At 37.6% G+C, this 25,449-nt stretch overlaps 4 protein-coding genes and 1 long non-coding RNA gene across 8 annotated transcripts; 1 reads left to right on the forward strand and 4 right to left on the reverse strand.

The window, feature by feature from the left end:
• Positions 1 to 6,797: 6,797 nt before the first annotated feature.
• Positions 6,798 to 8,041, forward strand: LOC125471832. 2 transcript variants are annotated; one of them, XR_007253915.1, is made up of 3 exons: positions 6,807 to 7,152; positions 7,264 to 7,382; positions 7,567 to 8,041. It is a non-coding gene; the product is annotated as an uncharacterized LOC125471832 (long non-coding RNA). The 2 variants fall into 2 exon arrangements; XR_007253905.1 differs by having other exon boundaries at positions 6,798 to 7,152; positions 7,264 to 8,041.
• Positions 8,042 to 9,291: 1,250 nt separating this feature from the next.
• On the reverse strand, positions 9,292 to 10,438 carry LOC103938625. Its single transcript, XM_018645299.2, has 2 exons — positions 10,090 to 10,438; positions 9,292 to 9,548 (listed from the first exon to the last, which is right to left on the reverse strand). The coding sequence occupies exons 1-2, from the start codon at positions 10,435 to 10,437 to the stop codon at positions 9,339 to 9,341; spliced, it is 558 nt and encodes a 185-aa protein (XP_018500815.2). The 5' UTR covers position 10,438; the 3' UTR covers positions 9,292 to 9,338.
• A 505-nt stretch (positions 10,439 to 10,943) lies between these two features.
• Positions 10,944 to 11,342, reverse strand: LOC125473889. Its single transcript, XM_048577304.1, has one exon. It carries the CDS (start codon positions 11,340 to 11,342, stop codon positions 10,944 to 10,946), a length of 399 nt encoding a protein of 132 aa, XP_048433261.1.
• Positions 11,343 to 12,023: 681 nt separating this feature from the next.
• On the reverse strand, positions 12,024 to 16,481 carry LOC103938621 (probable serine/threonine-protein kinase WNK5). Of its 3 annotated transcripts, XM_048575538.1 has the most exons (8): positions 15,550 to 16,481; positions 14,678 to 14,822; positions 14,250 to 14,515; positions 13,856 to 14,079; positions 13,619 to 13,776; positions 13,200 to 13,539; positions 12,739 to 13,083; positions 12,024 to 12,645 (listed from the first exon to the last, which is right to left on the reverse strand). In XM_048575538.1, the coding sequence occupies exons 2-8, from the start codon at positions 14,678 to 14,680 to the stop codon at positions 12,266 to 12,268; spliced, it is 1,716 nt and encodes a 571-aa protein (XP_048431495.1). In that variant the 5' UTR covers positions 14,681 to 14,822; positions 15,550 to 16,481; the 3' UTR covers positions 12,024 to 12,265. The 3 variants fall into 3 exon arrangements, with proteins under 3 accessions (XP_048431495.1, XP_048431491.1, XP_009346923.2); XM_048575534.1 differs by lacking the exon at positions 14,678 to 14,822 and having other exon boundaries at positions 15,550 to 16,480; XM_009348648.3 differs by lacking the exon at positions 14,678 to 14,822 and having other exon boundaries at positions 12,739 to 13,080; positions 15,550 to 16,474.
• Positions 16,482 to 19,691: 3,210 nt separating this feature from the next.
• On the reverse strand, positions 19,692 to 24,412 carry LOC103938620. Its single transcript, XM_009348646.3, has 9 exons — positions 24,131 to 24,412; positions 23,341 to 23,526; positions 23,014 to 23,106; positions 22,578 to 22,760; positions 22,397 to 22,499; positions 22,131 to 22,316; positions 20,805 to 22,030; positions 20,226 to 20,638; positions 19,692 to 20,131 (listed from the first exon to the last, which is right to left on the reverse strand). Exons 1-9 carry the CDS (start codon positions 24,410 to 24,412, stop codon positions 20,071 to 20,073), a joined length of 2,733 nt encoding a protein of 910 aa, XP_009346921.1. The 3' UTR covers positions 19,692 to 20,070.
• Positions 24,413 to 25,449: the final 1,037 nt, after the last annotated feature.

A 25,449-nucleotide genomic window follows, 5' to 3' on the forward strand; every position in this document is an offset into this window, starting at 1 on the left:
CAGTTAATCACCATTCTGTGAACAAGATCAGCTTCCAGAAGAGAATCTCACAAAAATAATCAGTTGTGTTTTGCAAATAGGGTCATATCTCAGTCTTACCAAAAGCTCACATGATTGCACGTTAAAGCATGCATAGTTGTTATAGTGGAGAAAAACTAATGGGGGTCCCCAATATAGGATTTCTTAATAAGGGTTAGATCGATCGAGTTAAGCCAAGATCAAATTTCCAAACTTGAGAGATTGGTTGATGTTGATTGGTGAGTTAACTAGAGAAAATGATTAAAAAAAATTTGAATGGACTCTCTCAAAAGTGAAACTCTTCATGAATTTTTTGTCACCTCATGTTTTGAGCATAATGTTTTATCATGTTGGCATGAAATTAGACGTTGAACTATGAAATGGCAGATACTCCATAAAAAATCTCACTTTTGAGAAATTCCCTTACCATTTCTCAATGATTAAAGTGACTCCAACATCACCAATAATGTAAAGGGGTTATGGTACGATTCTCTGATTAATACAAGGTACTTTATTGAGTTTGATGTGTACATTGAGATTCAATACACACACACACACACACACATACACACACATATAATACTAGGGGCTCGGAAATCTTTCACTTGTTATGTCATATGGGGCTCTAACGTTGACATCTCAACCAAACAAATCCAATCTGCTCCTTGTCAATTGCTTATATACCGCTGGAAATAAAACATTAAGCAAGTAACCAAGCTTCACTCTTTTCAACTTTAATTTATAACCAACCAAATAAACATGGCAATCAATCAAGAATCTTTGGCGAAGAAAAAAATGTAACCAAATCATTGAAAATGCTGTTTTCAGTGTTTCCAAAATGCACAATCATGAACAATGGAATGGAATTGACCAAATATATACAAACAATGGATGGAATGAATCTTATGAACGGTTGATTTTTCGTTATACTCGTAACATTGGTATGTGATGAGGTTATTATTCCACTCAATTATAACAATTCTAGTTCTTAATAATATCGTCCACGGTTATGACATGATCATATAATAATAATAAAATGTCTTCTTGTAAAAAATGTCATAAAATGGGCCTTATGCTAACCATTGCACCCAACAAAAGATTTAGACAACTCTAGGTGCACCCATTAAATTTAGCTTGCGCAACAAACATCCCAAAAAAAACAAAACATGTCCAATATGGTGGAATTACTGTGCTCATCACTGTACACGGTAAACGCCTACATCGAAGGAACTGCAATTGATGAAGAAATTCATACCTCCTATTAATTATGATAGCTACAATATTGCTTAGAAATTATATGGATGTCCATGTATGTAGCAATGTGGCTTGAGGCTCCACTTCGTCCACCATCAAACTTGAAGAACAAACTCAAAGAATTAATTTATATAGAAAAGAAGAAAAGCTGAAGAAGGAGGAGCTAAGCCATATGAGTGCTAGGGTTTTGACAATGCTATTGTGATGTGCTTGCTTGTGCTGGGAATAGCTCAATCGCCTACCGAGTTGTGTCATAGGGATTGTGCTTCTCTTTTTCTTTTTTTTTTTTTTTTCTTTTTTTGACATAAGCGATAGAGTTCCATTACCACAAAGAACCAATTACAAGGGTGCCAGATGGGTATATATCCTCCAGTGATCAATTTCTTGATATGGAGGAAATTAGCAAAAGACCACAAATAATTTAAAATCCCTATACGACTACCCCACAACTCATACCACTTGAATGAGGAGTCTTGAAACAGATATGCCACGTAGATGAGACATGATATACCAAGCATCAAAACCCTCACAAAAGCCATCGCAGTCAACGAGGCTACAAAACACTGTAGTGGCACAATCATCTTGATGAAGCAAGCAGACAAAATAACAAAATGACCTAGACTAAAAAAACAAGAAAAATCGACATGTCCACAGTGGAGGAACAGGTGCAGAATTGGCAGGAGACATAGGAGCACAGTCACGTGCAGAGATGGTAGGAGGCATGGGACGCCAAGTGTAGCTGGGGCGACATCCATAGCACCAAAATCCGTCAAAAATTCTGCCGCTTAACGTGGGTCGTAACGGTAGTACGGTTAGCGATAAACGACATGGATGGCAGATGGTAAGCCAAACCATCCACACCGCTGCACCTCCGAAGCCCACCACCACGACGAACCAAAATAGCTGAAACGATAGTTCCAAGGGCAAAGCCCTTGGAGAGCCCAAATCACCTAGAGAACGATAGCAGATCTGTAAGCCAAACAATGGGCATTCAACAAAGCCACCGCCAGGAACACCTCAAAACTAACCCCACCCAGGACACATAAACATGACAAATCTGAAGGCTCTCCATGCCAAAGCGAGAGCAACCCTATGAAGCATGCATCTAGAACATCGTAACACCAAACCCAGCAGCCACCATAACCATCCAGGAAAGCCACTTACGCCGTGAGGGAGCAGAAGACGCGATCCATCAAAAAGCAAATCTCGGGTTAACGTCCACCAAACGAAGGACCAAGGGATGCCATTAATCACCTCACTTAGGAGAGAAACTGGCGAAACAGTCGCCAGAACCGTCTAAACTGCAACACACACAACGGTAGAGCCATCCAAGGGAACACACAGAGCAGAGGAACCTCAGCTCTAAGCCCACCAGTGGGACGATGGAAAAAGCGTGGGAGGAAAGGGAAGGGAGAGAAGCCCGGGATGAGGGAGAGGGAGAAGAGAGGGATGGACGCAAGAAGGATAAGCTAAAAATAGGGAATGAGAAATAGCCACCAACCCCTAGCCATAGCCAGAGTTCGCCAGCTAAGGAGATGGGTTTTTTTAGAGTTGGAAGAAAGATTGAGAGAGAAAGATTGGAAGAAAGTTTACTAGGGATTGTGCTTCTCTAGCTATGCACGGTTGTGCCTTCATGTCGGGCAAGCTGTGCCATTTTGTCGCCCTTGAAAGTTTCCTATGGTTGTACTCACTACTCGAGATTATGCCAATTCCGTCGCCACCACTGCCGCTGCCACCAGCGACCCATATATACACGAAGAGGAGGAAGAAGAAGAAGAACCCAAGCCCAGAACTCTTACCCCCCCTCGCAACCCTCATCCCTTCCCCACGACCCTTCCCCCGTCCCTCCCCCCTGGTCGACGACCTTCTTCATGTCCACACCCCCCCCCCCCGACGCCGCCGCTGCCGCGATTTGGTGATTTTCAATGTTGGTGAGTTTTGAAAATACTTTGAGTTTGAGATGATTTTTGGACTGGTTTTGTGGTAGATCCACCTAATCTCGGGTGGGATTTTTGGGGGTGGGTGGCTTAGGTGGGATTTTGGGATTTTTTTTTCTTTCTTTCATCCTCCCTCTTCTTCTTCTTGTTGTTCTTGCAGATGTGGGTCGCTGGGGGAGGGGGAGGGGGGGAGGGATTATGGGTTTCAACTATTGTTATTATTATTATCACTACTACAAAAGGGCCTTATAGTGTCAGTAGGTGGTGTCGGTTTAATACAATATAGTGGCGGATAAGACAGTTGTGACACTAACTAAACATGATGTCGGACTTATTGTCGCTTATAAACGTCATAAAATATCTATGTCACTTTTAAACCGACATAAACATTTAATGTCGCTTATAACCGACATATGTTTTAATAATTTTTAAATATTGGCGTCACTTTAAACAAAACAGTGTCACTTTTAAGCGACACAAAGTATGTGTGTCGCTTTTAAGTGACATAAAGTATTGTTTTTAAATATTTTAAAGCCTGCGTCGGTTCTGAGCAACATAGTTTTTAGTTTTTTTTAAATATTTTGAAACCTGGTGTCGGTTGTAAGCGAAAAATTGATGGTTTTTATGTACTCTCCCCCGTGTTTTCGTCTTCATCTCTTGCATTTTTCTTATTCATTCTTCCAATTTTTCTTTTTAGTTTTTTTTTAAATAACCGTTAAATCGTGAACTCTGAATGTTTGTTTTTTGCAATTTTTGGCGTATGCGATCTCGAAGTGTATACAAACATATTTGACGGTTCGATTGTTGAAACTAGTTTAGTAGAATGCGTTTCCCATCAAAACAATAGATTAACTAACACTTAAGTGTTTATTCGTACTTTCATTAAGTATAACATAAGATTTTGTGGTATCCACTAATGTAAATATTTTAAATTGAAGATCAAGTTCATTCATTGTATTCATATAGGGTCAAGGAGTGCAGCTATAAAAAATCATCAAAATCGGAGTTAAAATCACTGTTAAATTGTGATTTTTCGTTGATAACTGTTGAAAAGTTTTGTCCCGTTACTTGATCTCTGAATGTTTGTTTTTTTGCGATTTTTGGCGTATGCGATCTCGAAGCATATATAAACAAGTTTGATAGTTGGATCATTGAAATTAGTTTTGTAGAATGTGTATCCCATTAAAACGATAGATTCACTAACACATATAATTTATTTGTACTTTCATTAAATATAACATAAGATTTTGTGGTATCCACTAGTGTAAATATGTTAAATTGAAGATCGAATTCATTCATTGTATTCATATAGGGTTAAGGAGTGTAGCTGTAAAAAATCATCAAAATTGGAGTTAAAATAATCGTTAAATCGTGATTTTTCGTTTATAATCGTTGAAAAGTTTTGTCCCCTTACTTGATATCTGAATGTTTATTTTTTGCCATTTTTGGCGTATGCAATCTTGAAGCATATACAAACAAGTTTGATGGTTGGATCGTTGAAATTAGTTTCGTAGAATGCGTATCCCATCAAAGCGATAGATTCACTAACACTTATAATTTATTTGTACTTTCATTAAATATAACATAAGATTTTATGGTATCCACTAGTGTAAATATTTTAAATTGAAGATTGAATTCATTCATTGTGTTCATATAGGGTCAAGGAGTGTAGCTGTAAAAAATCATCTAAATCGGAGTTAAAATAACCGTTGAATAGTGATTTTTCGTTTATAACCGTCGAAAAGTTTTGTCCCGTTACTTGATCGCTGAATTTTTGTTTTTTTGCCATTTTTGGCGTATGTGATCTGGAAGCATATATAAACAAGTTTGATGGTTGGATCGTTGAAATTAGTTTCGTAGAATGCGTATCCCATCAAAACGATAGATTCACTAACACTTACAATTTATTTGTACTTTCATTAAATATAACATAAGATTTTGTGGTATCCACTAGTGTAAATATTTTAAATTGAAGATCGAATTCATTCACTGTATTCATATAAGGTTAAGGAGTGTAGCTGTAAAAAATCATCAAAATTGGAGTTAAAATAACCGTTAAATCGTGATTTTTCGTTTATAACCGTCGAAAAGTTTTGTCCCCTTACTTGATATCTGAATGTTTATTTTTTGCCATTTTTGGCATATGCAATCTTGAAGCATATACAAACAAGTTTGTCAGTTGGATCGTTGAAATTAGTTTCGTAATATGCGTATCCTATCAAAACGATAGATTCACTAACACTTAGAGTTCATTTATACTTTTGTTAAGTATAACATAAGATTTTACAGTATCTACTAGTGTAAATATTTTAAATTGAAGATTGAATTCATCCATTGTATTCATATAGGATCAAAGAGTGTAGCTATATAAAATAATCAAAATCGGAGTGAAAATAACCATTAAATCGTGATTTTTTGTTTATAACCGTAGAAAAGTTTTGTCCCCTTACTTGATCTCTGAATGTTTGTTTTTTGCGATTTTTGGAGTATATGATCTTGAAGCATATATAAACAATTTTGACGGTTGGATCGTAGAAATTAGTTTCAAAGGTTGCGTATCCCATCAAAACGATAGATTCACTAACACTTAGAGTTTATTTATACTTTCATTAAGTATAACATAAGATTTTGTGGTATCCACTTCTGTAAATATTTTAAATTGACGATCAAATTAGTTCATTGTATTCATATAGGATGAAGGAGTGTAGCTGTAAAAAAATCATCAAAATTGGAGTTAAAATAACTGTTAAATCGTGATTTTTCGTTTATAACTGTCGAAAAGTTTTGTACCGTTACTTGATATCTGAATGTTTGTTTTTTGCGATTTTTGGTGTATGCGATCTCGAAGCATATACAAACAAGTTTGACAGTTGGATCGTTGAAATTAGTTTCGTAATATGCGTATCCCATCAAAACGATAGATTCACTAACACTTAGAGTTTATTTATACTTTCATTGAGTATAACATAAGATTTTGTGGTATCCACTAGTCTAAATATTTTAAAATGAAGATTGAATTCATTTATTATATTCATATAGGATCAATAAGTGTAGCTATAAAAAATAATCAAAATCAAAGTTAAAATATATTAATTAATTTTATGTATTTTAAGTATTAATTAGACTAGGTTTCAATTAGAATGTGATGATAGTTTATAATAAAATTATATTTCTGTTTTTTTATTAAGTATTTTATTTATTAAAATCTTAAAATGTTGGTGTCGGTTTTAAGCGACGCTATCATCTTTTAATTCAACGCGAGTTTCATTAAACCGACGCTACATGAATTTTAAAAAGTGTGTCAAAAGTTAGTGTTTAGACCGACACCAACATTAATTTAAACCGACGCTGTGGTTTCCAATAAAGAATGTCAGACTTCACGTGACTCTCTCTCTCTTACACACGCATCAGTGTCACATCATTTTTTATTTTCTTTCTCTTTGGTCGGTTCCTCACATGGGTTCTTTATCTCTCTCTGACACACATGCCTCATTTCTCTCACATTATTATTTTTTTTAACTGGTTCTTCTTCACCCCCTCTTTTCCGTCTCCATAATGTCTCTCTTTGTACCCACACTCAAGCTTCTTTCATCCTTCTCTCTCTCATTCCTATTCTCTCTCTTTTTCCTCGACTTCTCCATTTCCTATCCCTCCATCTTCTTCTCTTTTGGGCGGGATATTTCCCCCCCCCCCCCATTTTTTAAAAGAAAAAGAGGATATCAGTCTCCCTATTTCAAGAGGCTCACCTCCTTCATTTATCTCTCCCTTCTTCCAAGCACACCCTAAAACTACAGCTCCTCTCTCCACATTTTCTCAAACCCTAACCTCCTTTTCTGCAAACCAAACCTTAATCTTCCATCATCAACCCATAAGACCTTGCAACCATGGATTTATTGCATCACCAGAAGGGTAGCAACACCGATCTTGGTGCCGACACACTCAGGTAAACTTCTCACCCTCCTTTGCCGATTCATGCACTCAGGTTCACGGATTGAAATATACCATACAAGAAAAAAATCTTCAACTCCTCATGCTTGTGTTGTTTCTCTTGCAGGGACCCGAGATCTGTACAAAAAAAAAAAAAAGACGATGCAACCATTGGTACAGCCCCAAATCGCATCTCAAGGAAAAACCACCAGAGAATGGTCTCCGTTCTAGATCCGTCATTTAAAGGTATAACAACAAAATCTATTCTAATTGGATGATTTCGTAGTGAAAAGGTAGGAAGAATAAGTGGAACTCTTGATGTATTTATAACCTTCCATGTAGCTATTAATATGTGAATGCTAAGCAGTCTAATGCATGACTCACTAAAGCTATAATCTCCACTGAGCTCCTCTTTTATGTTCTTGTTCAGTAAGATCAACAGTTTGAAAATCCATATAAAAATTCATGCATGTTCATTTTGGATCTGAAGAGCAAGGACACTGGAAATTTCAGATCCATAATTTTTGAAAGGTATAAAACTTGAATTTAATCTATAGAGATTAGAGCCCTAATGTTGAAGTAGTAAAGTATTGGAGCACTGATCTGATGGCAAGCATGGTTGCATGGAGCTACTAGTATTATATATGGCAGCATAGAGCTACAGAATCTATGGTCTTCGACAAAGGCAAGCACGGGAACGCATTATGGTAGCTGCTAGTATTATACGCAAGCATGGAGCTCTTATTAGTATTATATGTAATTGTTAGTTTTTTATCTTCATCTTGTAACCAGTTCTCTAATAGCTTTGTACTTACTTGTTTATATGAAATAGAATGCATTTAACAAGAAATTCTACACCCAAAGACCTCAGTTGAATTCTTGAATAAATTAATTGAAATTTATTATTTTGATTATATAAATTTTTTTAGGTACAATTAATTGAAAACGAATGTAGAGACAGATTTCCAAATATTTTTATTACTATTAACAAAGGTGGTGTCAGTTAAAACCGTTACTAGTTTGCATATTTTATTTATTTAATTGTTATCTGACGTCGGTTAAGGGATATTTTATTTGTTTAATTTTATCATGATGTTGGTTAAAACCGACAATAGGTTGAATATTTTATAGTCGAATTACTAGTACACGTCGCTTTAAACCGACGTAATGTTGAAGTATGCGTCGCTTTAAACTGACGCAATGTTGAAGTATACGTCGCTTTAAACCGACGTCAACATTAGTGTCGCTTTTAACCGACGTTGTGTAGTGGCGGATTAAGCAAACAAACCGACATTGAAGCCCTTTCGTGACGGTAGTATTAGCGTCGCTATTATAATCCGACATTACATTGTTTTATGTCGGATTTTTGCCATAGTTCCGACAAAAATTGGATTTCTTGTCGCTTTTTGCTTCGCCGGTGATAGCCTATGTTGTAGTAGTGTATTATTATTATTATTATTTTGAGAAAATTCAGGTTTTAAAAAAAAAATTATTTTATTTGCCGCGTGGCAGACATTTGGTAGCCACGTGGCATGTAAGTGGCAGCCACGTTAACATTTAACGGATCAATGGATGGAAAATGTAACGGATGTATTATTTTGAAATAAAATAGTAGTTAAGGTATGAAAGTGAAATGTTTTAAAGATGTTGTAATGAATTGAAATAGTCCCCAAACCTGAGGTATAAAAATGTAATTTACCCATTTTCTAATTATTGGAAATTGTAGTACTCTTGCTTTTTAGTTATAGTTATATTACAGTTGTGTGTTTAAATAACATTAGCGAATAACTATTTATAGTTGTATTAACAAACACGATATACATTTATGGTTTATTGCATGTCATGTCCACGGTAGATGGTCACTACGTTAATTCTTGGTACAAGAGATGCTCCAACTCCAAGAAATAAAAACTAGTAGCTTGTACAACTCCACAATCCATATAATGTTTTACAAGTTCACAACACAATACATAAAATATTGAAATGCAATAATCCAGCAACAAATTGACAAACTGGCAACACAAAATCTTTAAATCTGCACATAAAATACAATCCAATGGTATGAACAAACCAAAAACCCATCAAGCTATGGATCCCATAATATACACAATCACTGCATCCTTGTATAAGTTTGTTGATAAAAAAGAGAGATAAATCATTAAAATCTTCAAACCAATCAATTATCTCCAGTAGTGTTTTCTATCAAGTGACAAGGTTTGTGTATGTAAATATAACAATCTTGTATAGTACATATAGAATGACTGCAATGACAATTTGATCAGCAATGAAAACTGTCTTACAATTCTTCCTAAAATTTGAAACCAGTGGAACTTTGAGTTGTATGGAGAAAGATGCTTGGCTTCTACTGATGTCTGGGACAAAGATCATTTCCCCTGAAACACATTTAAATCCCTGCATGCTCCAAATCAAAAGAAACCCACGTAAGTTTTGGGCACTGAATGCAAAATGGCAATAGCTGGAGGACTAGAGCTTAATACATGAACAACATCCGAGTGACACTGATTTCAGAATTTTGTGACAAAAATAAGCTTTTAAAAAACTAAAAATGCTTTTGACAGTGTTCGATAGGAAATCATTATAAGTATATCAAGGTTTTAAATGTGTTTTTAGTTCTATTAGAAAATCACCTTTGCTCGTTCTTTTCAAGGACATACTACTAAGCGTTTTAGTAAAAAAAAAAAAAAAAAAAAGTCAACCTCTTTGTAATTAAAACCTGTCTGTTGAGAATGAATCACACATTGATGGAATGGGCGATCTTACACAAACTTATAAGTAAGTTGTGCTACTCTTCGTATTGTGAATTAATTTTATATTATAACCTCAGCTTTCTTAACTTTCAACGAAGATACTTGTAGGCATAAATATTTTTCTTATAAGAAGTCTCAAGCGAGTTCTAAATTAAATGAATGAAGTAAAAGCTCAGCAAAATTACCTCTAGTTGCCTTCCAACAGTGATGACTAGAGTCTCCGGCCCTGCATCAAACAACAATGCAGGGCCTCCCTCTGATCCGAGGTTAAACTGAGAGTGCTCAAGCGGAAGGTGAAGGCAAAAAGCATGTTCATCATCGTTCTCACGCATGTGAATTTGACTGCCATTGATTATCTCATTCTGTAAATAACTAGGGCTTTGCCCCATGGAATGATCTTGGTGATTGTATCTTAATAACTTTACGTTTCCCATTTCACTTCTCATCTCCTCAAATTGCTTTTCTGCATTTCCTAAAAAAACTTGGCTCAGCTGCTCAGCAATTGCCTGAACTTTTCTTGCAACCTTCTCCATACTGTTACTGCAAATCAATGAACAAAAAAAGTTATGAACTTCACTAAACTTGGTTAATTGCAAATTCGGAATTTTCCAAGTCGTCACATGAATGTTTACTCGAGTTGCAATTCGCATATTAAATTTTGATGCAATGTATCACCTTACTAATTAGTTGCAATTTTCACCTATGGTTAACTCAGTCAATTCTTTCGTGACAAGTTAAAGTTTCTACTACAATAATTTTCTTGAAAAAATTATGCGTATGCAAAAAATTGTAAGTAAATGTTAATTCACACGACACAATAATTCAATAACAAATTGCGACTCGGAGCAAAGTAGCAATTCGAGACGTTGAAACCAGAAGTTGTTAATGACACTCCGAAAAAGTCATCCTCTTAACGATTTCAGAATATTGTATAAGGGCCAAAAACACTTCCATTTGCAATCAATAAATAAGACTAGTGCTTCGGGGTGCTTAATTACCAAAAGTCTCGATATCTTTTGTCCTCCGATACCTGTGGGCGTCATTTAATCTCCTCCCGATTCCCAATGCGTTCAACGAAGCGTTTCCCGATTACTCTGCCATTTCCGGAAACAGATTGGGCTTTCCGAACCACGGATCCCAACTCCTCGGCCGAAATCCCGTGATTGCTGATCCGAAACGCGCCGAACTGCTTGGCCGAGGCGAGAAGCCGGGCGACGGACTCGGCGGAGAGCGATCGGAAGTCGACGTCGGCGGGGAGTTCGTGACGTGTGCCGGAGGCAGAAGGCGGCAACGCGATGAGCTCGGGGATCTGCAGGCACTTGTCGAGGAATTGGGTGAAGTTCTCGTTGGACGCAGAGCGGGAGCCTCTGCCGGTTGGGATCGGAGAGGGAGGTGGGACCGCCATGGTGAAGCGGCTGTTGCCGCGCATTATAGCCATAGGGGCTTAGGATAGCAGCTAACTGAATCGGAGTGGCGATCAGTATTCAGTGGTGAGGTGGATTGATCAGTTCATATGAAACATGAAAGGGTGGCACCTTTTTCTTTAATATAATTTAATTTAATTGCTTGCACGTTGGACGTGTTTTGGACTTTTGGGTTCCAACAGGATCCTCACCGGATCTTTTTGGTGGGAATGGTTAAGAATTGTAAATCGTGTATGTTCATCGTATATCGTGCGATTAGTTTTTATCAAGTATTGTTTATGTTTAATTTTAAATAAAAATATTTAAAATAATTTTTAACCGCATGATGTACGATGTACAATGTACAATGAACGGACATGATTCATAGATCTCCGAGATCCTCACAAAGAGGATCCTGATTCTTTTGAATTTGTGAGTTGTTAGTTTGGAATGAGGATTATGGGGATCTTCTCATCACATTTGTTTATTGTACATCGTGCGATCAGAAATTATTGTAATATTTTTTTATTTAAAATTGAATATAAATAATACTTGACAAAAACTGACCACACAATATACGATGAACAAATATAATTGGAGGATCCCCAGGTCCTCAAAAAAAGGATCCGGCGAGGATCCTCTCATTAGTTTGGTGTCATGGAACTCATGGGCCATAGTGGCATTGGAGATGCTATTGGCTCAAATTTTGTGACGACTTATGTGAAACAAATTTATTATTGCTATAAAGTTATGTTTCGGTAATATAATGTTATTGTATAACTCTCTATTTACATGACATTCTTTTATTAAATCAAACGTTTTGAACTCGTTCTGTGTAAATAATCTCCCCATTACACAGCTTAAAGCCCGTAACTCCACCTTTAAGAGCTTGTCCACTTCAAAATACATTGCAAGTGTAAAGAACCTTGTAACTTGCCTCCCAAGGAAACTAGAACTGCTAGCTTCCTGGTGTTTGAAAACCAACGTTCTCAATTGTCCCAACAGTCTTAAACAACCGCCTCTTGTTTACCTCCTCCACCAGTGACCGGTGCAACAATTGACTGCGCACGTCGATGAGTGATTGAATCTTGGGTAATTTCCTTTCCTGATGATGATTCAATTTGTGAGGTCTCTGGTTATCTAGTTGTGAATTGCATTGTTTGTAAGAATTTGCACCCCTGCTTTCTGAAGGACAAAACCGAGTAGATTTATGAGTAGCCTTTCCGAAGCTCACGTCATGGAGATCATCTTCATTGCCTGAGTAGTAATTTATGTTGGAGTAGTTGCAGGAGTCGAATGAACTCTGAGAACTTACATCATCATTCATAAACAAATCACCTACATTTCAAAAAATAGATCAAATACATTTGAAAAAATATTAGACAAGCAAGACTAATTGAAGTAAATATTTTTTAATTTTTATAAATGTACCGTGAAGCAAATGATGATTCTTGCAGTGAGATCTGAAAGAATGAAGAGAATTTTGGGACGAAGAGCACAAAGAGAATGAGTAGAAAGGATGATGGTTGACACCACCATCATCGTCATCCTCTTCTTCATAGTTAAAGCTGTGCTGATGAGGATGATAACCATGGGGTGAGCCCCATTTCGTGCGACCCGGAATCAAAGAAAATATCTCCTTTTCTATCATCCCTGCAATCTCTGGTGGTTGCCATTCACTGATTTCTAATTCTTTCACCATCTCCGTCGCTACATCAATTGCAGTGTCGTTCATGATGTCAAAGGGAAAGTATATGTTCCTAGCATTTTTCCCTGCTAAGGAAACATCACCAACACAGAAGGTTACATACTCTTAAACTTTGAGGGTCTGTTTCAATCTGCTTGACCAGTTAGTCATATAGTGCAAGGTGTATATTAGGTTGAGGATTTACCGTCCAGGTCAGAAATCCGAACTTTGAGAGAAATGGTATCATCCTCTGGATTCATTTTTCCGGTGATGATCATGTTTGTGCTTCTTTCCAAATCAACCTCAGCGGAAAAATGTAGCTCATCCTCCCCGTCCCCCGCCTCCGCCACTGGATCATTATTAGGAATTAACTCGGGAATTGAGATTCTTGGAGGGGACGCTAGCTCTCCATCATCAAAGGCTAGAAAAGGGTCTAGCAATAGCTCGTGTGCCGGTAACCTCTTTGAAACATTCTCCAGACACTTCCCGACAAATCGTTGAGCCTCCAAATCTTCGATCTTGTAGAATGCGTTTGGTAGCTTCCCCTGCAAGCAAAAGTCACATAATGTAATGTAACGTAATGTCACCCATTCACATTGCTAATCAAGTGAAGACTAAACTTACTGAAGTAACTTTCTTGTAAATTTGGGCAGGATTTGAGCACTCGCTATAGGGATATTCTGAAGTAAGCATTTCCAACACACACATGCCAAAGGCATATATGTCTACTAGCTCATTGTATTCCTCATCATACAATTCAGGCGCCATAAATTCTGGTGTACCTAATCAAATAGAAGCAAATTAAAATTGAAAAAAAAAAATTAGGAAGATAATCAGAGAGATCTAGTTTGATATCATTACCTATGACACTGTGGGCGTGTTGTGTACCACGAAGAATAGCAGCCAAGCCCAAATCACCAATCTTGACTTGCCCTAGATGGCCATTAACAAAGATGTTGTCACACTTGAGGTCTCTGTGAATCACAGGCGGATCACGTTTGTGCAAATAAGCCAGACCACGTAAGATCTGCCGGGACCAATTTTTCACTGCACCAATATTCACTCGCTGGTACTTATGTCTGTACCTGTTTAAATTAATACCGGAGTGTGAATTGCTACCCTTACTTTTCGTGTGTGCGCAGAGAGCTTAAAACTTAGAAGTTCGAGTTGCCATACTTCATGATCAACCACTACCTTAACATATTTTAGTCAGGTTGTGTGCAAATTAATTATAAGTTGTGAGGATATTAATTACTCTCTGAGAGTGCCGGAGGTGAACATTTCGGTGATGAAGTTGAAGGTTCGACGATTAACATCGATCCACGACTTGTAGTATTGGATGATGGAGTCATGGTGCAGGTTCTTGAGGAGGTGGACCTCGGAGTATAGGCGCTGAAGTTCGTCCGGCGAACTGAAGGCATCATTAAGCTTGACTTGATTCCACGCCACCTCCATTCCGAGGACCTCATCAAATGCCTTGTAAACTGTCTTCATGGCTCCTTTGCCAAGCATTTCCCTGAACTGCTTGGAAAGAAAAATTAATTAAGAACAAAAGGGCCCTCTTAATTAGCGTTAATGATCTGACCAATATTATCATCAAAATTAATTATTCTATTTCCAAGTTTCATTGGAAGCATGTTTTTACAAATTATGTTATTTTTCTTGGTCAAGACAAATTATTACCATTAAGCTTTGTATGCATGCATGATGGAAGACTGTTTCAGAAGAAAAAGTCCGGGAGCTCGGTAGCTCGATCGGCTCCAATATATTGCATCCATCAAATAGGCATGCAGGACAAATTTAGGGTCGAATATAAAAATCCATCAGGCTGCATCATCCAATTGAGCTAATTTAATAAAACTGATCGGATGACAAATTTCAATTTTAAATCAATTTAAATGAATATCATGTACAAATTAACATGACAGTTGACCCAGCAAACATAGGGAACTGACTTATTTAACCATCCACTTGGTTTATAAATTATATTCGTGTTCTTGTAAGCTATTGGTAAATGAAAATATGAACTTATGTTAATATTAATGTTAACAAGGACTCATTTGGAGTGCTTTTAAAATGATTGAAACGTTGATTGGTCTCAAAAACATTCACACCAAAAGTGCTTTCAGCCATTTTAAAAGCAATCCTAAAAATTTTAATTTTGAACCAAGCTGACAGGTCAGTTTGTTCACAATTTACATATTTTACAAATCTTCAATTAAAAATAAAAATTTTCACTAAATTGGCAATAAAACAGGTTAGTGCTCTGTTTAGTGTCTCCTTAGAAAAACGTGATTTTTTATTAAAGATTTGTGAAAAGTTTTATGCATAGTTTTTCAAAAATTTATCATCATATGGTATCGAATTCAAAAACGAGGTAATTTTCTTGCATGCAGATACGTGTAAACCTTATTCCCTATATAAATTTCCAAAAGAGTTTTGAAGAAAAACTCCATATAACTAGACATTATATTTCCCAAGCAACTCGTTAATTAAAGACCATATATAAAAAGAATTAGTAAATAAAAAAAAAAGAAATAGTAAAAGGAACTTACACGTCCATATCGACCTGATGGATCTGTTTCAACGTATGCAGGTGACTGTGGCCTGCCTCCCATGGCAGACCTGCTTCCGATCCGGCTGTTGTTTTTGTTCATGGTTAAGAACTAATCAAGCAAACCTCAAAAACTCTCCGACCACAAACAAGTCCCAGCAGCTTTTCACTTTATTATATACTACGAGTACAACGTATATACCTAGTAATTATAAACATATAATTCAACTCTAACAAACTATAAGGCTTGTGGAAGACTTTTCGTTACTTGCTACGAAATCCGAGGCTTTCCCTCATGATTTTCATAGGAGAAGACTCTAAACAGCAACCAGAAAAGCCTCGAGTAATCAACGCTGAGCATGATCCAAGCCATTTCCACAACACCAAGCGGACGTTGGTAGTTTTTAGTAACCATTTGTGTAGAAGATGGAGGTGTGCCAAGGAATTTAAATATGGAGGAAGAGTAGAGAGTTATATCCGATTCTAATCAAAGATTTTTTTTTTTTCAGAAGAGACAGACGAACTGGAGCAAACTGTTGAGCTGTAGCCTGTAGGGTTTGGTAGGGAAGAGAGAATAATATTTGTCAACTAATGGGACTGGAAATTGATTGAACCTAGCTTGTGGAGGAGGACTATTTTCCCAATAATTTCTAAAAATTTAAAATATCAAATGATCATATGTTGGACTTTAGCATGGGACTGGAATATTAATCCTGAACTTGAAAAATCGGTGGCTGTGCTTTGATGTTACCATTTGTGGATGTAGAAAAAACCCTAATATCAATCAGAATTGTGGAAACATAAATTGAGATTTGATTTGTTTGAGAGAGACTCTTGAGTTTGGAAAGATATGGGAACCTTGCAAATTTTGCAAACAACAATAATATGGATAGCAAAAAAGAAGATTGTGGTGGAAAAATGTTGGGGTGGGTTGATGTTATAAAAGAAAACAGGAAGGACATTTTTTGGGGTTTTTATTTTTATTTTATTTTTATTTTTTTCAAGTAAATTGTAGTAATGATCCCTTAATTTTAACTCAATTAGAGCAATGATCCTACAACTAAAAATCCATTACCATTGCTCTCTCAACTCATCAAAACGTGCAGCTATAGTCTCTCAACTAAAAATCCATTACCATTGGTCCCTCAACTTTAATCCAACTAGAGAAATGGTTCCTCATTTTTAACCCAATTGGAGCAATGATCGCTCAACTTTAACCCAATTGTAACAATAGTCTTCCAACATAACTTATTTCGACAAAATTCTAATGAAGTTGACAAAAAGGACTATAGTTATACGTTTTGATGAGTTGAGAGACCCTAATTGTAGTAATGGTTCTTCCAACATAACGTATTTTGATAAAATTCTAACGAAGTTGATGAAAATGAACATAGCTACACATTTTGATAAATTGAGGGACAAATGGTAATGAATTTTTAGTTGAGGGATCATTGCTCCAATTTGATTATAGTTGAGAGACCATTGCTACAATTTACTCTTTTTCTTTTTCTTGTTCTTTGTTTTTCGCATGGGGTCCCCATTTAACTGAGCTGACGATACACTATGAATGGCTAAGATGTGGATCCCCGCAAAGTAAATCAAGATGGGATCCAATTCTGTGGGTTCAATACCAGGTACCCACTTCAGCAATATTTATTTATTCATTTAACTAAGAAACTTCATAGATAGGATGATATATTGTTTTCCTATAAAAATAAAGGGTCAATTATACAAAACCATTTTAACTATGAATGGAACCACAATCTCATACCTCATATTTTAAACATTGCAATGTCATACCTCAATTTATGAATTCGTTGCAATATCAGAGCACCGTTAAGTTTCTATCAATTTGACAATTAAATAATGAATTGACAAGTGTGGGCCCACTCCGTTAGAATAAAAAATAATTAATTATTAAAAATTAATAATTTTTATTTAACAATTAAAATTAATTATAGGAAAATCCCATCTCCTCCTTTCTCCCAGAAATCACCCCCCCTCCCCAGAAATCGCCCTTCTTGTTCCTCCCCTCACTCCCTCCTCCCTCCCCTTCTTCCTCATCGTCCATAAACACAACCAATTTTCGTCCTCCTCCGGGAACCACTGATGCACCACCGATCGTAAAACGCCGGTCGTCCCCCTTCGGATGGAGATCAACGCCCCTTTCCCGCGGGTTCCACTCCAACGACTACGCTGACTTCCTCGCCTCCGTCACCCCCGAGGCTCTCGCTGATTCCTCCTCACTTCAAGTTGCATCCAACTTTTGTATGGGTTCTTAGAGAACATAAATATGGAGGAGCTCCCTGCCCCATCCCTTCACCAACGAACGAAGTCTGCAAAGCTCCCTGCCCCATCCCTTCCTCCGTCGACCCCCGCTCCCTCCTCTAACCGTCGATCCACCCCAACCTCCTGCAATTTTCCTCCCTTGATTCCACTCCCCACCTTCGAAAACTTAAATTATGGAAAAAAGAAAACCCATGTCCACAGATTATTTTTGCCACAGATCTCGTTGATTGCACCTTTGATTTAGAATTAATCGATTGCATCTTTAATCGCCGTCAATCTCACTGTGACGACGGATTCGACGGTTGATTGCGGGACTAGGGATGGGAGTGCGTTCGACAGTGGAGAGAGTTTGGAGGATGGTTACTGTGTTTAAGGAGGATGAGGAAGGAGGAGGGACGGATGATGGATTGAGGGGAGACGGGGGGCAACTTCTGGGGAGAAAGGAAGAGACAATTTTTTTATTATATTAATTTTAATTTTTAAATAAAAAATTAATAATTTATTAATTTTTATTTCAAAGGCCTGCGCACGTCATTATATAACAGTCAAATTGACAGAAGTTTTAAAGGAGGTCTGACATTGCAATAAATTCATAAGTTTATGTATGATATTGCAATGTTTAAAACATAAGGTATGAGATTGTGGTTTAAATCATAATTGAGGTAATTTGTGTAATTTACTCTAAAATAAAATAAAATAAAAAGCATAGTAGAAATTCTAAATTCAAACTATTTAAAATTAAGATTAAAATTTAGGGCATGTGGTCGATTGCTCCTATAATTAAAAAACAAAACCTTTTCTGACCAAAAAATTTGAATTTTTCTCTTTGAACCTGAATAAGTCTAGACGAGCAAGTGGTGATTGCTGTGATGGTTAGGGTTTTCTTCATCGGCCTAGTGCGTCCTAGATTCTCGCTCTTTTCCCTCCCTTTAAAGTAGTTTAAACTAAAAATATCGCTTGATTTCAAATAAAATAAACAATAGCCCAGGCAAAGAAGAGGTCTCAAGAAAAAGAGAGGATAAAAACATTACATTGAACAAGAAATGAATGAAAACTAAGAGAAATTATGGAACTTCCGGCGCTTGCACGTTGATTGTTGAATGTTTCCTGTTTCTGCATCACCCAAACATTTTAGTCCGATAAATATGAACCATTTGCATTGCCCCCGCACAATCAGCATTAAATGCTGGAAGGCTATAATACTGCCTCAAATCCAAATTCGTCAAAAATCAATCATGATTTTATGTGAATGCTCTCCTTAGATATTTTATCGTGAAACTGATTCATCACATGATAAGTATCTAACAAACAGATAACATATTACTTAAACACATAATGATCATCATCTATGTAATTAGTACCGCCAATGACACTAAATATTGGTTTATACGCGATACGAAAGGACAAAAATTAACATATGATTTCAAATTTAGGGATAATTCTATAAATAGTGGACTATACCCTGATTTATCCGCGAACCACTGTCTATTTAATATTCCCGTCTTTTTTTAATTAGAAGTTTATAACGGGCCCTGTGTAGATATTCCCCAAAAGATGATGTACAAGTTTGTAAACCAAATCTTTTTCGTTTGATTTTTTTCTCTTTTCCAAAGGCCAAATCTTGCCTTTCTTTTTCAAAGGCCAAATCTCACCGCCCCAAATTGGCTCTACCATGCCATTGCTAGGGGAACAAGATATCTCAATACCCCAAAGTCGACCAAGTGGACGCCAAAAATATGGTGATTGGGGTAGGGTAGGTCCCTAAAGCAGATTAAAGGGGCAAATAATTAGTCATCCAAAGGGCAATTGTGTAGAGCAGACTGCCCTTTTGCACCACTGAGTAGACAAAAAAAAGAAGTTAATCCGCATCTGTGTAATTAAAGCGATTCTGAATATAAGTTACATCAAACATCAGCAACAATATTTTGAACAGCGTTCGTACATTTACCCGCGCGGGCAATGGCGAGAACAAAACCTGGGGAAAAACGATTAACCAACCAACCTCTACACGAACTACTCACTCGGTGCAGAGCACAGCTATCGGGATTTTTAAAGGGTGTAAAACTTATAACTTGAAATGTACAAATGGCTTCCAACAAGCAGAATATCTAACTCCATATGTAACGCTTCCAAAAAATAACTGCGGCAGAGAACAGGCTCGATCCGGTATGTTAGCAATTACTGTAAACACTCTTTCATTCTACTGACCTTATAGATAATTCTCACGCTGCTGTCAGGCCGATAAAGGTGGGAAATCTTCCTCATCTTTCAAACGGTATGATTGTGGAGCAATCCTACATGTCCAAGAACAAAAGGTTAAACGGAGTCCTATCTGTGTTCACTATCGGTGGCTAAGAATTCTTAGCAACGACAATGGAATTATAATACCTGTTAGGATCCGTAACCAACTCATCTTTTGTCAACTGCATCTTTGGTGATGACTGGCCACTACTCGAGTTTTGAACGAACGATGAGCCAGCGTTTGCATGTTTGCCATTTGCAGGTCCCTCTTGTGGGGCATGCCCCAATGCCCCAAATTCTATAACTTTCTCAGAGGAATGCATTGAACCATTCATATTAGGGTGTACTTTCCTTCTAGGGGAACCAATGTAGCTATCTGCAGACCCAGATTTCCCCCCACCTTTATGAAGAGACATTTGTAGTTGTGACATATCACGACTGCTTCCGTCAAACGTATAATTCTCTAGAGGTGGTATCATGGCATGGCCATTGTTACGTGGAGACTTTGGCGGTGCTTGATTTCTTCCCCTTGGCGTCACAGGCCTATCTCTGAAATGGTTCTGAAAAATTTTATGCATAAAAGCACTTCAGCTAAAAAGGACCAGCAACTGAAACATTTAGCTGAAAAGAGAAACTGCAAATGGCCACTAGATTGACAAAAATCTGGACCTTAAAAAATTATGACTTCAAAAACAAGAAATTTCTGAGGCTTAGAATGAGTAGTACCGTATTGGGAAAGTAAGTTCCGGTTCCTCGTGGCTTTGGCATCTCCTCCCTGCCAAAGCCTGTGCCATTAGGCAACATTGGTGGGTTCATTGGATAGAATGGTGGTCTAGGGACAACACCATTGACATTCATCTGGGAAAATGCATTCTGCCTGTGCTGCACTGACTCTCGAGTTACATCCCATGGCTTCTTGCCTTGAAACTGTGGGTGCACCGGAGGTGGCGCCATCGGAGGAATCGCCACATTTAGCTCACAATCGTAATACCTACGCCCATACTTCAGACTACGTAAATGACTCTCGTAATCCCCACTCAGATCTGTTACATGGTTAGAAGGTTTGGGACTTCCAGTAGTGCCACTTGACATTGGATAATAACTAGGATAAAAGTCTTCAGAGGAACACACAACAGAGCTCAACCGTGACGGATGGTGCTTAGATCCAACAGGAGATGGAACTTCCTGATTACCACCCAACTGATTCTCATCCTGGTTACTGACCAAAGTATCAGCTGAACCAAAGCTTTCTGGCAATAGCTGATCTTGGTTTCCAGTGCTAATGTCTCCATTTTCAGTTGATGAGTGAGAGGAACAGAGATGAGGTGCATGCTGTGCATGCTGTACTTTACCTAAAAGAGATATACTCACTTCACAACTGGACGGCAAAGGACTTTGAGCATCATTTGAAATTGTAAGACCTTGAAATCTGGACGTAGCAAGGTCTTTTGCATCTCCTGTAAGACGGTTTTCGGAAACAGCAATTCCGTTTGGGGAACTGTCCTCGTCCAACAACATTGTTGGGGATGCAACCTTCATACTGCTTTCATGTGCTCCATTAACGTCTTGATCAGGTTTCATATCATTTTCATGTGGTCTAGTCACACCTTGACCAGGTATATGACCACTTGTAACTTTACCATTCCATGATCCCTCATGATTTAACCCACATTCCCCAATCATGCCGCCAGAATAGGCAGATTCCAACTCATAAATTGTCTGATCTTCTTGTGACTCTGTACCCACCAATAATGGCACACTACCATACCCATCATATAAGGACCATGGGACAGGATCTTGGACATCAGGCCTTTGTCCGCCTCCATGTCTGTCCAATGTGTTTGCGAAAAACTTTCGGATCTCATCATCTACGTTTACTTCTGGCTGAGAAAGAATGCGCCCTAGTTTACGAGCACCATATGTGAAAGCACTTCTTATTCGGTAAAAGTTCCCTGTATTTAGGATTGCAGGTTACATCAACTAATCCATACAAAAATTCCACCAGAAAATACAAAAAAACAAAACGGGAGGACTACAGGGAAATTAATTCACCTTTACTCACACTTCGGCCAAGGTTGTTATTGTCCTTAAGCGGATCAACTATGTTAAGATGCTTTGGTTGAAATGTTCTATGGTTTGTCTCATATCCTCTTGAAGGAACTGAGAACCTTTCCACACATCCCTTGAGAAAATCATTACTCAGTAATAGATCACTGCCACCATTTTCTGGCGTCTCAGCTGCAAAATTGACCACAAAGAATCTCAATTAAACACATTTACCCATACACATGGCACCAAGACAACAAAATGTTGCTCACCCAAGAGTTCTGGAAGAGAAGATATACGAACAGGACCACTCAAGCTGATACAATAGCTATCCCAATCAAACTTACTAAAGTAGTCCAAGAATTTATATAGGACCTATAGAACATTAAACAGAGAGTTAAATTTATGTCATAGATATGGAGGATACTAGTGCTAAAACATTAGAGCACTCACCGCTAGAGGACCATTCAAAGATGAATGGAAGAGGTGGAAGATGTACAGGACCAAAGTCTCCAAAGCATATGTTGAAATCAAACCATGATGGGCACCAAGAATCCGGCTCTCATAATAGCACCAGGCCTTAATTAGTATGATACTGCGTTTAAAAATATGGTCTTTGCCAATGAGGCGATCAACCTATGCAATAAGAATCATCATGGATATGATTAGGGAAGCTAAATAACAAGGGACATAAATTCCAAAAAATCACAAACCACCCAGGTCACCAAAAGCATACCATAAGATCAAAAGTAAAACTATGACTTGAAAACGATAGAAGAGGGTGGAGTCACCACTCAACAGAGCACCAATTGAATACCGTTCAAGGTTATTCAATTCATATGTAAGAAATTGAACTTCATTTTCAGTTCAGCTCTGTATGAATGACTACCTGCTCAAGAAAGCATAGTGTGCATAGCCCTCCTAACTGATTGAAGGAAATATCGACCACAATATTTTGCACAAGGCACTTTACAAGCTTGACCTGCCACAACAAAACCAAATACTCTTTACAAAGGAAAATCAAAAGTTGAGTTAACTAGAATCAAAATAATGACTAGTGACATAGACGTATGTAGTAATTTAATTTAAAGGAAAAGCTAGTTACACAACATAAACTCAACCCAAAAACTTTACTAGACGTACATGGCAGCGTCAACGCTAAGCTGAACTTCTACCTATCATCATTCTAATAAAGTTAAGGGGTAAAAGCTAAAACCTCTGCCCGAATCAACTGCACATCTTTAACCATAAACTCAGCTGCCATATTTTGATCTTCCCTTTCAAGGACAGCGCAGACTTCATTGGCCAGCGCCTCCTCAACATTCATACCACCAAAAGCAGTCAAATCAATATCTCCATCAGGCAGATAGGTCTTTAGTGGTACAGACCCAAATGGGAACACCTGCAACAATTTAAGTAAAATCAATATGCCCGCGTGGTTACACCCCCTCCACCTCCCCCCTAAAATATCAAACAGGGTCATGACATCATAAGTTTGTGATCCAAAAGACCATTCCCGAGTCAGAGAAAAATCAAATAATATAATGAGAAACTGAATATGCAAACACCCAACTCACTCAAAGTAAAAATCTTTGAAGCTAAACCACATTACATTAGCTATTCACAAAAAATGTAGATATAATTGCGGATTTAAGTAAAGTTTCGAGCTAATCATACAAACGATGTTAAACCATTGAACCATTGAACCAATGAACTATATTAGTTATAAACTAAACTCAAGGTCCAAGTCTTGTGTAGCTAAAGCAAGACATTTTCGACTTTTCGAACAATACAATCAAATTTCAGGGCTTTAATTATTACCATACAGATTAAACTAAAAGTGCATTAATCTTCTGTCCTATATTAACCTGTGATTCTTAAACACACAAAAAAAAAAAAAAAAAAAACATCCTTTGCAGCCCCAATACATCGTACGGCACTAAATTCAACTTCTTTCATTCACATTCGTTTGTACTCACGGAATACGTACGTATAAAAATACTGACCTCGCAATCAAGAGAACTTCTGATGAGCCTCTGAACGTAATCAATGACCGCCTTCCTCCTCCTCTCGGACACGTCAGTGGCCTGAACCTGCGCTATGACGCCCTGCGTCGCCTCCTCCGCCCGCAGCCAGTACTCGGCGCTAATGGCCGCCGCCGCGGCCTGTTGATTCGATGAAAATTGGGACGAAGGTGATGACGACAACAACGAGGACGAAGAAGCCCTCTCCGTCTCCTCCAACACGGCGCCGTTCGGTTCAGGTGACCAATCCCGAAGATCGCCCATGAAATAACACAAATTTACAGAAAAATTACAGGAAAACCGAACCGGAAATTCTCACGCCGGTTGACCGTACAACCATAACGACGACAACAACGGCTGTGTCGGAGAATTGAAAAAACCGAAGGTTTGATGTCGGGCGATCAGATTGTGCAGACTGGTACGCGCAGTTGCGCAAAACGACGGTGTGGTTAGAACGAAACGACTTGCAATTTGCTGTTGGGGGAAGACGCAGTGGTTTTTAATTTTTAATTTTTAATTTTTTTAATTCCTCTGATGAAGAATTAATATGTGCGAGTGAGTATGTCGATTTCATGTTTGTTTTTTTTTTTTTTTTTTTTTTGAGGTTTTTATTTGTATTTATTTATTTATCAATTTTCGGTCGGTTTTTAGTTTTTGTTTTTTCAGGGAAAACTATAAAAAAATTAAAACGAATCTGTTGCCTTTGTCTTTTGCCCATCTTTCTCTTCTTTCTTCCTTTCACACTTACACAGGTGTTTTTTCTTTTGCTAATTTACCTTTTCAGCCGGCAAACGTCGACGTTTTACCCTCTAAGTTTGAAAAAGTTCGGGTGCAACTCGGCCGGATTGTACAAAGTTGTAAGATTAATCTAATTATAAATTACTTTTATACGACTCGGTATTACGATTTTAAAGTATTTGAGCTAGAAATCGGGTTTGATTTCAGCAAGCAAGGGCAACCCAACCTAACTAGAAAAAATAATCTGGTTATTCAAGTTCGGGTGAGTGTAGATTGACCTAGTCTAAATTGCAGCAAACATTATTTTTTTCCATTCCGTTATTTTGACAATACGATATTCAAAACTATTTTAGTTTAACTCTTTCCAATACTTTAGATATGATTTTGTTTGCAACTTTACAAGATGCTATTTTGTGTGGCTGAACAAATACTAAAAAAGTCGTCCTTGTGACTCATTGCATAAGATTTGGCATTTGAACATAATCTTATTACAATTTTGACGTATGAGGACGGAGGTAATAAAATAGCTCAAATCCTTGCCACGACTTTTGCTTTTCCTTGGT

This window comes from the organism of the source record quoted next, unplaced genomic scaffold (assembly GCF_019419815.1).
Source record: "Pyrus x bretschneideri cultivar Hongxiangsu unplaced genomic scaffold, Pyrus_bretschneideri_v1 Contig11, whole genome shotgun sequence".
NCBI lineage: Eukaryota > Viridiplantae > Streptophyta > Magnoliopsida > Rosales > Rosaceae > Pyrus > Pyrus x bretschneideri.